The following is a 14117-nucleotide window of genomic DNA, read 5'->3' as shown; positions in this document are numbered from 1 at the left end:
TACAAGCGACGACGAATCTGATTGGTTTATTTGGCCCGTCTATCACCAGCATAGGCCAATCAGCTAACCAGTATTTTCGCCCCTTCCCAAAATTACTTCCACGGAAGGTTTCCAGATGGATATGCGAAGCAAATCTATCTGGCGGAGTCAAGGTAAGTCGCGAACCACTCAGGTATAAAATAAGGGTGAAGTGTCACCAGTTTTGATCATTTTCATTATTGAATTACCGCTAAAACCCTATGTGTTCAACATGTTAGAAAACCCCCTCTAGGTTTTGATTGTTCATTAAACGCAGCGTCTCAGATGCAAAGTAAAATATTTCAAATGGTTTTGAATGTGTCTCTGTTTTGCACTGTGCGGGGGCTGCATGATGGCACAATTGGTAGCACTGTTACCTTGCTCCCAGGAATTCCAGGGTTTCACTCCTGGCGTGGTGTCTTCCTGTGTTGAGTTTGCATGTTTCCATCGTGCAGGCATGGGTTCTTTTTTGGGTATTCTGCCTTCCACCTACAGTCTAAAATCAATTTGTATGCAAATTACCCTTAGATATGTGTGCATGCATGGTTGTCTGTCCCGTGCGTCTCCGTGTTGCCCTGTTATGGACAGGCAACCAGTTCAGGGTCGACCCTGCCTCCGCACAGGAACAGCGATGGGCACCAAATTTCTGAAACTAGCCAGCATTGAATCCAAGGTGCTGCTTATACCTTGCAGGATAGCCAGTCTCCTGCACTTCACTATTACAGAATAGCTTCTTTTTCATCTTATAACATATTTTGGAATCACGGATGACACCGCTGAAGTGCATCAATATACAAACAATAGTTAAGCCAGGCAAGTTTAAAGAGAAAGTGAAGAGCAATAAGATATAGATGAGACAGTCATAATAATAGTAACGTCATCATGGAATCTAGTAGTAGGGGTAAGGAACAATGACAGTGGCAGCAGACAACTATTGCACTGGTGAGAAAAGTAAGAGTTAATACTACATATGACATGTGTCCATAAATACAGCAGTCAGCCTGTTTTTTTTTCCTGACCTTTCACACTTGAAAGCTTTGATGGCCTTTCATTCAGGAGGAACAAGCTTTTTTTCAACCTGGTCCCAAGGCATCAGTCAGCACAGATGATGAGCTGGGTGGTCTTTGAGGGTGTTTGTGGCTGTTTTGATGCATCTGGATTTGGCAATCTTCTCCAGGGAGGACAGAGGGCATCTGGTGATCTTTTGTGCTGTATTTATGACCCTCTCCAAGGCCATTTTACCTACTGATCTACCTTATTTAGAAATCCTGCCCTCTTTACTTTACATTGAAGTTAATTGAAACCCCTCATGGTATCTTCTTTGACTTTAAAAACTTAACAGTATAAATACTAAGTTAATTGAATTACATAACCAAAATCAAGGACATTTGTGAAATTTTAAAAGTGCATGATACATATAAGAAAATACTGCTGCTTCACTGTTAATACTATTACTACTTAATTTATAAAATTAATATCAATAATAATGCGAAGAACAAAAAACAACACATTGTTATGCAAAGAAGTGTTACGTAAGCGTTAGATATTTCTTTGCATATTTTATATATATATATCATTCTTATTTAATTAAATCTAAATTATTTTACTTGACTTTTTTTCCTCACTTTATTTCCAATTTTATAAGTTTTTTCTGAATGGTTAGTCGTATGAATTTATTCTTCAAACACATAAACTAAAGCATAACCTTGACCAGAGCTCATCATATAGCCTTGGCTAAAAAGTTTGAGGTTTCTTTTACATTATGTAGTCAGCTATGAGTGTCTAACTTTTGACTCAACCTCCTTAAATGGGGCCAACATTTTGTTGGGTAATAACTGTAAAACCCGCAAATTTATGCAAGCTTCAGCTTGTAGTTGGACTCAGTTCTGCTGAACTGCTAGCGCAAGTGCTGCCAGATCTGACTAAATATTTATGGTATGGGTTTTAGGTAGAATATGATTGTGTTCTCAGATTCCAGTTCACACTATTAATTAAATATTTCACTTATGGACTAGTTTGCAGTTACATCATCAATAAAGTGTGACTCCAGCTAAAGTATGGAGAGCAGGTTGACAACATCAAAAGAGGCATAAAAATGTTTCTACTGACCCTGGAATAGTAAATGCTAGTGAGGAAACTCAAGATAAATTTTGAAAGAAGAATTTGATTAAAGACATACAAAAAATAGGGAAAAAATATATGGGAAATGCAGAGAGACCTTAAAAAACTAACTCTGATCAACTGTCTTGTATCTTAGAGACATATTTGCATGGAGGCCTGGATGAGAAAGTAGATGGTACGATGAGTGATTAATGCTTGATATTGACATTAGAATGCTGTCGTTCAATGAGATCAAACAGCTTCTAGTCCAAATTTGGCAAATATGCCTATTGGTGCATAACACATACTCAAAGGTCTTGTGGGATGCACATTGCTGTAATTTTACAATATTAATCTAAATATGAAATACTTTACTGATGAACCAAAATAGACTGTGGTGAAATATTATGTTGTGCAAGAAGGATTGATTGATTATGAATATTTATTCAGACATATAAATAACATTAAGTAAGAATTAATAATAACTATTCAACAATCACCATTGATGTAACTAACTGTATCCAGACAGTTTACCAAAAAAGGGTAAGACGAGCACAGGCCTTTAGACAGCTATCGCCGTACGGAGAATAAGCACAACTTTTTTATGTGTGAATTTATTAACTAGAACAGTTCAACTTTACAGTTAACATAACCAAGACAATAAATTGCCCACCTACACTAAACTACTCATTACACTATTGAATAGATAAAATAATAATTAAGAGTAGAATTCAAAGATCGATTAATTGGTGATTAATTAGTAGATTGGAAATGTATGAACTTTAAAACTGGCAATTAAGGGCAGTTAGGCAAAAATAAATTGAGATTAATAAACTAATGTTAATAATACAATTAGACAATGAGGAATAATCACAGCTTCAGAACAGATGGTAATTTGAGGAAAAATGGGGAAGGTTAAAGCAACAGTGGCACAGAGATGTCTATTTTGTTTGTCTGTGTGTCGCAACTGATCAGCAAACTAGCCAGAGTAAGCTAATTGGCAGCTAACTAGCGAGCTAATTAGCTTAGCAATTATGGCTAGCCAATAGCAGAGACCGACTAGTTGGCCAATCATCAAAACCATAAGGGCCACGTGAGCAAACAGTTTGGAAATTAGAACAATGAGTCAGAAAACAGGGGGAGTGGCATGTGTGTGTGGGGGAAACAATAGAGAAAGAGAGACAGACAAAAACAGCACAGCTAAAACTGCATCCGAAATACAAAGACCGCTATGAAGAACTGCAGAACCGGTGGGGCAGGTGGGGCCGGTAGGCTGGTTGTATCAAATGATGTAAACAAAACTTTTCCAACACAAATGCTAGCCGGTGCTAGCTGCTAATCCAAGTTCTTCTGGCTGGGAAGACTGAGATCGGCTGGATTCATAAACAGCAAGATTCTTAAAACTTTATTCAAAACTCTTCTTCGAAGGCTGAAAAGAAGGGAGCACGAACAAAACTTGCCAGCATGTCTGCGAACCACGCTCGTCTTAAGATACTCCTTCGGCTGAGTCGGCAGATGAAGAAAATTAATTAGTACGTTGCGACGTCCGTGTTTGTGACATCAGAACCACAATGTATGCTGGGAGAGGTAGTTTGTCAGTCTTTCTGGTGACATGACCCAACAGTATGTTGTGATTCAGCTTTGAAACTCTCTTTAGTAATACTAGTATCAATGACTGTATCTGAGAATGGAAAATCTGTTCAATAATGCCTAATGTCACTGAATTGGATTACATACATTTTTTTTGATAAATTGTATATGCAACATTAGCATATATATATTGGCCTGTCTGTTGTTCAGCAGGTAAAAAAAAATCACATCTAAAGTGACTAGGATTAATTTTACAGAAAACTGGAGCTTGCCTACAAAGTATGAATATTTTATATAATTGAATGATAATAGTATTTACCAAGTCCTTTCCAATTTCAAATCATTTTGATTTCTTAAAACTTGTAATCCCTAAACCCTAAAGTAGCCTTATTCTAAACAAATGTAACAAAAATAATTGCAGTTGTGGGAGCTAAATATATTTTACTACAGATGCTCTTACGGGTCCCCTACTGGTCATGGGGGCCCTATGCATAAGCTTAGCTTGCTTATGCCTTCTGCATATTTCTAGACTGATTAGTTGTAAAGCCTGTTAAATTCATTTGATTTGAAAGGGTTTATTTTCTTTACCAAAATGTAATAAAATTTAATAAAGTTTATATATATATATATATATATATATATATATATATATATATATATATATATATATATATATATATATATATATATATATATATATGGGTGGATGTTCCTTTTAACTTAAAAATGGCTGTTTGTGTTATGTAAAAACTCATATTTACTTAAAGGATCTATAAGATAACCTAAATCATTCTCATTTGTACCCTGGGATGGATGTAACATTACTGATAAACAATCGGTCCTCTCCATCAACAATGTCTTAGTAACGTTTTTCTCCTTGCAAACCTAGAGGTACAGTGCAGAACGACTTTGGTGTAGTGTGTATGAGATTTCCTAGGATTTCGGTATTTTATGTTGGCAAGAGAGCAGCAGGCGGCTAACATGATAGCCAGTAAGAGAAGTGGACCAGAAATACAACATCATATACGTACCTATCATGTGTAAGTAAAAATTCACAACAGCAACACATCGTTTAAAAACGCATATTTGATTGTTGTGATCCTTAAAAATCTGTTTTACCAATTTGAGCCACAAGGTGTCAGTAATACTTATGGCTCTTTAAAAAGAAAACTGTATATCCTGCTATGTTTTTCATCCACAGAGATCGCCATTTCACTTATGCAATGCATGCTGGGTTAATGACGTGGTTAGGTCCTACTGGACTGGAACCGACAGAATGATCCAAAATATTTATTGTATTATGTCTGGTGTAAATTTAGACAATGCCACATTGTGTCACTGATGGTTGTAATTTCAAAACAAAAAAAGTGAGGTGAGTCTTCCTCACTTCCGTCATGAAAAAAAAGGAAAAGCTGCTGGATGCAGTCAACTTCCGGAGGACTCAGATTTGTGTTCTCAACACTTCTATCCAGGAGACTTTGAGTCATTATTTGTACGAACAAAATTGATGAAGGAGCTAAAAGGTGGGCGTTATCCTTGCAAGGTAAAACCAGCTTCCTTGCCAAGTATTTTTATCCATAAAGCCTCGCCTTGCGAGCGAAAAATGCTGGGAGAAACATCAAAGACAGGCAACACCGGAAACCTTTTTAAATAACAAAGGTGATGCCTCTGAATATGAAATCACGGACTCGATACCGGACCGAAGACCAGACCGCTCAGATCTTTATTATAGTGTTCCCACAGTTTAAAATTCTTCAAATGAGATGCCAAAAATAAGTGATGGAGTGACCACATGCTTCTCTGTCTGTAAGGAGCACTGAGTAATGCAGTAATGCCCGTCCCCCACTTGTTGCTGCACACTGTAGAACAGCCGGCTGAAAGAAAACTATTGTGTTTGTGGCCGCTTAAAAAAACATGTCAGGTTGCAAAAATCAGGGAAAGTCTTTTTTTTTCTGATTAAGGCAATGCAGCTTTACAAATAGAGTTAACCCTAACCCTAACCCAAGGGGTGTTAAATAAATCCAAAGAACATAATCATGCTTTACATTTTCGTTTGAAATCTTTGTATTAATACCATGAAAGTGGTACTTTTAGACATGTAATGAAACCGTGAGAATCTCATGTTGGCCCACGCTTAGCCCCTACTACATCCCCACTGCACTCCCGTAATTCTTCTTAAAGGGACATTGCTTCAAAACGGATGCAGAGGTTGCAGGCTTTCTGCTGGACAGGTAAGTTAATTCAACAAAACAGTGATGTTTATTTTGGGGTTGTGTTAGAAACAGGGCAGTGTAGTCCAGCTACTACTTTGTCCTGCTGGCATAGACTGCTAGTGTGTTCTTCTTGTCTCCGTCTCCCTCTCACTTCTTTAGATGATCTGAGTCTGCAGGTCACCAAAAACCATTTCCCACAGCTATTACCTATTAGCAGTAGCTTGGCACCAAATACATGGAGGACATGTTGACATTTATGACACTCTGTAGTGGTTATTACGCTCTTAATGGCGAGGTCGTTTGTAATTCATTTAGCGCACCACTGGATGGAAATAAATCTTAAACACTCGGGCTTTAAGCATTGTTGTATTTTCATTGTTGTAAGGGTCTCCTTGAAGACATGTTTAGGATGTTGAAAACAGCAATGAGAAACGTTTCCACGGAAAAATCTCTTCCCAAATTTACATGCTGACATTATGAAAGGCTTCTTTTTTGTTCCTTTTTTTTTTTTTTTTTTTTTTTTTTACACCTTGACATCATGTATGCTCACATAAACTGCATGCCCACCCAGAAACGTGCAATCCTGGCTACAGGTCCCATCTTGTCAAAACGGCAAGAGGAGGAAGTGAGCGTTAAGATTGGGAGTAGATAGGGCGTTACGAGGCGGCAGGAGCAGATCCCCGTCACACCACGGCCCCTGCCAGCTCTCCTGCTTCTTGCCGGTAGATTAGATCATGGAGAACTACCACAGCCGGAGAGAGCAGAGGAAAGAGCAATTTGTTTTTCTGAACTCAGGAAAAAGCGTTGCGTCGGAGCTGGATGGTGTTTCGAAACGTGGCCTTGTTTTGACCCCTTTAGCCCACAGATAAAGATTATGCTACTGAGTGCGCTGACCTGTTAAGACATGACCTTTGAGGTGCCCCTCTCAATCCCCGCTGCCGCCGCCTACTCGAAAGTAACATCAAGAATACTCTGAGGGCTTGACAGAGACAAACCCCGGGATGGCCCCACAGATGACTCATCAATGAGTTTCATTGAGAGTAACTGTTGTTGTTTTTCTGCTTCCTTTTTTTAAGCTTTTTTTGGCACGTTATCGTGGCATCCAAGTGCAGTAAACCTTACTTTTGAAAACTTACTCTAATATACAGTGCCTTGCAAAAGTATTCACGATGCTAGAACTTCTTCATATTTTCATACATTACAAACCACAACCCTTTATGTCTATATATCATAGAAGTTTTGTGTAAATAAGCAACACAAAGACAATTGTGCGATACATGCTGTAGATTTTCCTTATAGCGGCTTACATTTGTATTTGGACTATTTTACCCTGAGCCAGCATGCATCTGCATCAGTTGGTAAATTTGTCTTAGTATAACTCCAGCTCAGTGGTTTCTTGGAGGACAATTGCAAATGAACAACATCACAAGGAGTCAAGGAGAACACATTTCTGTATTAACAATGTATTTTTATTGATCCGGTGTAATCTTCCTATAGTAAATGTGTTTCCATTGGCTGTGAGCTGAATATCATCATATTCAACAGAAATAAAGGCTTGAACATCAATATAATGTGTTTCACGTAGTGAATTGAGCTACTAAAATAAATGGTGCTTTCAATAATATTCTAATTTACTGACTATGGCTCTACAGGTACTCTGTTCTAAATTTTTAATTTTAAGATTTTAAATCTAAGAAAAATAAATAAAACGTGCAAAAAGAGGATTGCTACTATTTGTGGAAAATAATGCCAAAAAAAGCACATTGTAGTTTCCAGTGTAATGACGGGAAAGTAAGGTTAGTGTTACTTTTTAGTGTCATTCTGTTCAGGAAATTCAATGCAATTGTTTCATGAAAAAAAATCAAAACTGCTAAATAGGTATACTTTAATATATCTATATTGAAAGAACCTGTAAGCCATTGTGGCAGGTTGCAAACCCCTGCTCTACAATGTTTTGTGCAAAGTTGATGGTGACACATACTCAAAATATGTTTTTACCAAGTATTCACTCAGTGCGAACTGAATAAAAATGTACACCAAACTTTTCAGATTTTTAGTTGAGTGTATTTTTGAAAACCAGCAATCCCTTCTCTTCCACTTCACAGTCATTTTATTTCTGTGTTTATTTATTTTTGGTCTGTCACATATAATCCAGGTCAAATTCATTGAAGTTTGTGCTTGTAAAATGGCTGTGATTGTAAAAAAAAGGTTTTCTTTTGCAAGACACTGCAGTAGGTAGAAATAGGACTGCCAGGAAGCTGTCACTGTTGGGGACATGTCACACGAACATGAAAGGAATAGCTGCAGCACCCTACTTCACCCTACTTTCTTTTGGAGCTGCGCATTTAATTGTCCTAGACTCTGTTTTGATCCTGTCTCCCCTTTATCCCTAATGTCTCCTTTGCTCTATTTTTTTCTTTCAATGCTCCAAACTGTCTAGAAAGAAAAAACAGGAGTAATAATGCTTTTTGGAGTCAAGCAACATACGGCGAAGTATCACAAAATCAATGTAGGACGTGCTCTACCTGTTCTACGCTTATTGCTTCTTGGACAATAACGACAACCGGCCAGAGGCATCAGTGAACAGAGAATCTCAGTCGCCGGCATGCTGGAACTCGCCCACAGTACCGGCAGAGGTACTGACAGATGAGCGAGGAGGTGAGGAAGTGTAATTTTGAGCAGCGGTCCGTCACAGATTGCGATCTGACATTCATCACCTCGCACGTATATCCACAGAATCTGTGCGCCACAAATGTGAAACAGATGTGAGGCTGCTCTGGGACCCCGACATCATCCTGGCAAGGGCAGGTCGTCTGCAGACTTATCTGGGTGGGGTGAGCAGCGCTTAGGGGGGGGGATAACTTAACTGGTCTCATTTCACTTTTCTTCTTCGGGTCAGTAGAGGGAAGAAGATGCTGCCTTGGTTGTTGAAATGGAGCTGGCGGGCAGCACTGTTGTGAAGTTGGAGATTTATGTGGAGACTCCATGGGACACCTTCTCTGTCCTCTCTCACGGCTGCAGGGTCTGGAAGATCCGGCGATAGAAGGGCTGATTGCCACCATGCATGGGAAATGCTTTTTGTTCCCTCCCTCTATCCTCCCTCTCCCTGTCAGAGTTCCTTCCTAGCCTTGATCAGTGCAAGTCTATATAGGAGGAGAGAGACGCTCTCGCAGCCTCAGAGAGTCTGGTGGTGCCCATTTGCCACACGTTCCCAAAAAGGACTACTTTTTAACTCCAACATGACAGAGACCAAGACGGAAGATGGGAAAGGGAAAAAGAGAGGGGGTAAGAAAGGACAAAAGGAGAAGAAGGGCCATCACGCTCCAGGTAAATAAAATTTGGTTTCTGTGTAACATGTTTAGACTTGTGTGTGTTTACAGCAGAGTGGAACAGTGATGCAGAAATAGACTTGGACAAACAAAAGCGCAAGATTAGGATTGAATTACTGTATTAAGGAGGGGGAAATTATAGCCTTGTTTTGTACAAACTTGCAGCCAAGTTGTCACACGAACTTACCTTTCAGTAGCCAAAGACGCACAGAGGCACTTGTTTTTGCAGCTCTTTGTTTAAGCAAAAAAAAAAAACGATACACCAAGTTACAAAAAATGGGATTTTGAAACCTCACGGAGTTAAACAACAGTTGAACAGGAATTCCCTAAACACTCGTGCACTGAAGGGTTTTAGCGATCCACGTGTTTTATCACTTATCACGGAGTATTAATTGAACAGTAATGTGTGCGTGACAGCAAACCCTGCTCCATAACGGGCTCTTTGACAGGGTTAATATTTCAAAGGTTGCTAAAGTGTTTTCACTGCTCATTTTAATTTTGAGTCTGTCGTGACTCATCCAGCATTAAAGTCGGCACTTTTTCTTTTTTGTGCGTGTGCCCTAAGCTGATTTGGTTTTAAAAAAAAAAAAAAAAAAACATGAGACCTGTGTGTATTTCACATTCACAGAAGTAGAAATGTGGTTGCTCTGTAGTGGGTTCAACAAGCTGTAGCACGTCACTTTAGTTTGACCTCAGGTCATAAGGAGGCCCAACCCCCATGTCAGTGACACTTTTAAGGACAATGGCGTGCTTATTACTATAGTTCCTATATATGTTATTCCTTGCTTGATCAGATACCGTCTCTTTGAGGCTTCATCTTGATAGACATTTTGTACCTGGTGATGTCACCCCCGTCAGCCTCCAGGAGATAAAGCTTGGGGTGAAATGGGATGTTTTTCACTGAGTCCAGATTCGTTTTTTTTTTTTTTTTCTTCCTTTTTTAAGGACTGTTAAATGTTTCAGTTTCCCTCCTTTTTACTTTAAAGAAACTACTCTAATTTGGTTCCATTTATTGTTTTAAACAAAGTGTTACTGATCATTTGGTGTAGTCTCTAATCTGGTGACATAAACAGTTTACCAAATTCAGCAGTTTTTTAACAACCATGAGAAAGCTGTGTGATTTTATGCTTAAAATGTTTCAGTTTGTGTTTGGCTATTTATACATGTTTAAAATGTGCTTTTTTTGCTGCTAATTTGCTTCGAAGCAACGTGCGTCTTGGATTTATTTTAATTTCAGCATTAGGTGTCTTTTAAGGAGTCTATTTCTAAAACAAAACACATAAAAGGAAAAGAAACATTAAACTTCTCTTTGTCTCCTTTACTTCTTTGAAAAAATGTTTTACTTTTATTTTTTTCAAAAATGGGTGGAGTTTGTTGAGGTCTTGATTAAATATCTGTTAGGTTGTTGATAGAATTAACCTTCAATTTAAATAAAGATGGATGATTTGGATAAGCTCATCGGTTTTGTTTCACACAAAAAAGTAACATAATTGCATGAATAGCCACTTGGGGGCAGTATAGAAACCTCATTGAACAATCTGGCATGGTTGCCCTTTTTTGTGCGAATGAAATAGAAAAATCAGTGTGCATTTAATAATTTCTCATTTACTGTAGTAAGTGCACTGTGATGTGGACATGCTTGTTCTGCCATATAAAGGTATGAAATAATACTTCGGCCAGACACAACCTCATACATTAGCACTGTGAATATGTTCGGAAAGTTTATGATCCTCAAAAGAGGAAAGCACAAGTTAATTTTCTAACAGTGCATGAAGCAAGTGACCAGGGCCTTCATAAGTTTGAATACTTCTCATGATCTTCCCCAGAGTAGGTGGTGTTTCAGTTTTTACTTTACTTGGTTGAGGAAAGGTCAGAAGTCAGCTCAACGGTGGTACAGTGAATGTTAAACTTTTTACACACAGTTTAGTTTGGAGTGTTTCACACTTTGTTTAATGAAATCAGTTGTTGCAAATGTTACCGTTGATCAGTTTTGGGCCTATGCTAGGCTAGACAGGAGTCGGGACATGTCTCCCTGATTTAAAAAAAAAAGGGAGAAACAGCTGAAACAGAAAACAAACTAAAGTTCAAATACAGCGTAGAAGATGTCCAAAACATTTGTGTTAATCATACATTTAAAAATATCACCGCTGGTAAAAAGAACTTTGACAGCCCTAGTTGCAAGGTTTTTCTTCAATGTTCACTTTACCAAGCCCTTTTCCATTCATCTTTGTTAAAATATCGCCTGTAGCGTACTTTTTTTTTCACTACACAGTTTCACACTGAGTAGTGGAGGGGTGCACCATGGGAGAGACTTGAGAAAGGTCCATCTTCTTCTTGAGCAAATTCTGGTGCCCCCCTGGGCACCTTGTGCCCTATGTGCAGTGCGTGATGCATATGGACAGAGCGCTGGTGCTGGCTAGATGGCAGTTTCCTCGTGCTGTTTTATGATTAATGAGTGAATACATGCGACCATGTATTTATCCATCTGCATCCGTGACCCCTTCTTTACAGTACCATAGTGCTTTTCTTTAACCTAAGTGATAGAGCTCATCAAATATAGTGGCTGCTGGATGAGAATGACACCATGAGACATTTGACGTAAATTCTTCCCCTCTTCCTCATGTTGTGTGCCTTGGGAAATGGTTGCAGAATAAAATACGCCAGTCCCTAATTCGTTCCTAAACTCGAAATTTGAAAAAAATACCATTTATGCTTCGTGACTCATACTACACTCAAACTAGCACTCTGAAAATAGAGAAAATATTCCAGAGGCACGTGCATAATCTTCCTCCTGAGTTCGCCAATTACCAATTTTGTCATCCAAAGTCTCACAGGTTATTTGTGTAGAACCAAGACTCTTTATTGTCATAATGTAACCATAATGAAATTTTGGAGGGGTGAACACACAAACAAAAACACAAAGATTATGTTAAAGATGTTATCTGTGCTGCCATTTATATTTTATTAATATACACTGTATATATATATATATATATATATATATATATATATATATATATATATATATATATATATATATATATATATATATAATGAGTTGAGTTTGAGAAAGATATACGTTTGATGTGACGTGTCAGAGGTTATACTTTTTTCTCTTATTTCATAACTCGAAATAAAAAAGAAATGACCGTCATTCAATTTCTCTCTTCTTTTTTTTTACTGGATTTGTCCCTAGTAATATACCAAGGACTGCTTTACACTTATTCACTCATTTCAAGCCATGTGTGCTGTTTGTTTTTATAACAGCTATATCCACTATCAAAATGTCCAGCTTCTAGTTGGCAATAGGTTAATAAGAGTCAATAGTAACCATATTTTTTTTTGTTTGAATCTAAAAAAGCATGTCAATTGAGTACAGAAATCTTAAACTTTAAAATATTTTCAAATCAAGTGAGTTCCTTGCAAGAGCTTCCAAAGGTTTGTGATTTCAGCCACAACTTTGTAATAGGCAAGGTATACTTGCCACTTCTATCTTTTCTTGCATTTAAAGCAATAGTCAAGACAATATTAATAATCCAGATTAAGGATAATGTGATAACATCATATTATTCATTAGATTATGTTCTGTTACCTGTGGGATGTTTAGTATTGACCATTCATAGCCACTTGCACAACTGATGATTTAGAATTATTTTCTATATTCACATATTCTACTGTATCATGTTTTATGACTTCATTAAATTGTGCTGTTTTAGTTGGATCAGTGTTGATAATCTGCCATATTTCATTAGAGTGAACTGACACATACAGAGATCACAGTATATCTGAAGGGTAATAGCTGTTTTTAGTGAGTTTCGGTGAATTAACAATGTGACTTTTTGAGATCACTTAAATTTATGACCTACATGAAGTAAGAAAAATTAGTTAGATATGTAAACTTAACAGCCAACTATAGACTACACCTTTACATTTTCCTGTGGCTTAATGATCCACAAAACAATCCTCTGCCAGAAATAAAGACACAGAATAAATCATAGCCAACACTGTATTCTCAAGAAATATAAAACTTAATGACTAAAATGCAAAAGTCAAATCAATAGACAATGACGTAACAGCGATAAATAGGTAATGTGTGTATTACTGGGGCAACTAGAGCCAACAGGAGTCTTTCTGACTGAGGCTAAACCAACTGGTGAACTTCAAATCGTACCTGAATGACAAAAACTCTGATTCTTTAGGAACTTTTTCTGACCTCAGTACTCTATTTTCTTTAAGAACCTCATTTTTCCCGATTGTTTATATCAATCGTGAGTAAGCTGTAAAATAAATCATTATCTCATGTTTTTACTGTGTTGGCCGCCCCTGGTCAAAATAAACAGACAGAGTATAAACGCATATGTAAAAGATCTGTTTTGCTGTTTAATTTATTAATTCTATTGCTTTTCCTTTTGCTCACATTAGCTAAGTTTCAACTAGAACTAGTTAATTTATAAGTAAGCTAAAACTAGTCAACTTTTTTTGCTGCGACACAGCTGTATTGTTTAAAAAAAAAGGATTATGTCTATTTACTGCAGTAAATATTCCAGGGAAGTTATCTTTATTTTCTTTGACACACGTTTCCAGATTGAACCATATCGTATTAAAGTTATCATTTCAACATGACTATTTGCATAGATGCAACGTTTTGCTGCATAATTGGGTGTTATACAATGTGCTGTGTGAGTGTGTGCGTGTGTACACGTGCCTGTCTGAATTAGGTGTGTCGACCCATAATTGTATGTAAACAGGAGCAATCTGCCAAAACCGTCAGTCAGCGATCACAGAGGTCAGGGGGCGTTGGGGTCCAACACAGGTTTGCTTTTGTGTCTTTTTCTGGAAAATTTTTGTATTTTTATATTCATTTTAA

The 14117-nt window shown here is 37.6% G+C and overlaps 1 protein-coding gene across 7 annotated transcripts in view; it reads left to right on the top strand.

The window, feature by feature from the left end:
* nrg2a (neuregulin 2a) overlaps positions 1–14117 on the top strand; it is a 120472-nt gene that overhangs the window by 47898 nt on the left and 58457 nt on the right. Inside the window, exon 1 of one of the 7 annotated variants that reach the window (XM_036143139.1) lies at positions 8812–9248. The exons of the other annotated variants lie outside the window; for them this stretch is intronic. Coding sequence (XP_035999032.1) covers positions 8894–9248 — 355 coding nt within the window. The 5' untranslated portion in view covers positions 8812–8893. Of the gene's footprint in view, positions 1–8811; positions 9249–14117 lie in introns of those variants that run through there. 7 annotated transcript variants of the gene reach the window in all.

This window comes from Fundulus heteroclitus, chromosome 11 (genome assembly GCF_011125445.2).
Source record: "Fundulus heteroclitus isolate FHET01 chromosome 11, MU-UCD_Fhet_4.1, whole genome shotgun sequence".
Lineage (NCBI taxonomy): Eukaryota > Metazoa > Chordata > Actinopteri > Cyprinodontiformes > Fundulidae > Fundulus > Fundulus heteroclitus.
Note: the sequence above shows the minus strand (reverse complement) of the source record. Positions and strands in the feature narration are given on the sequence as shown.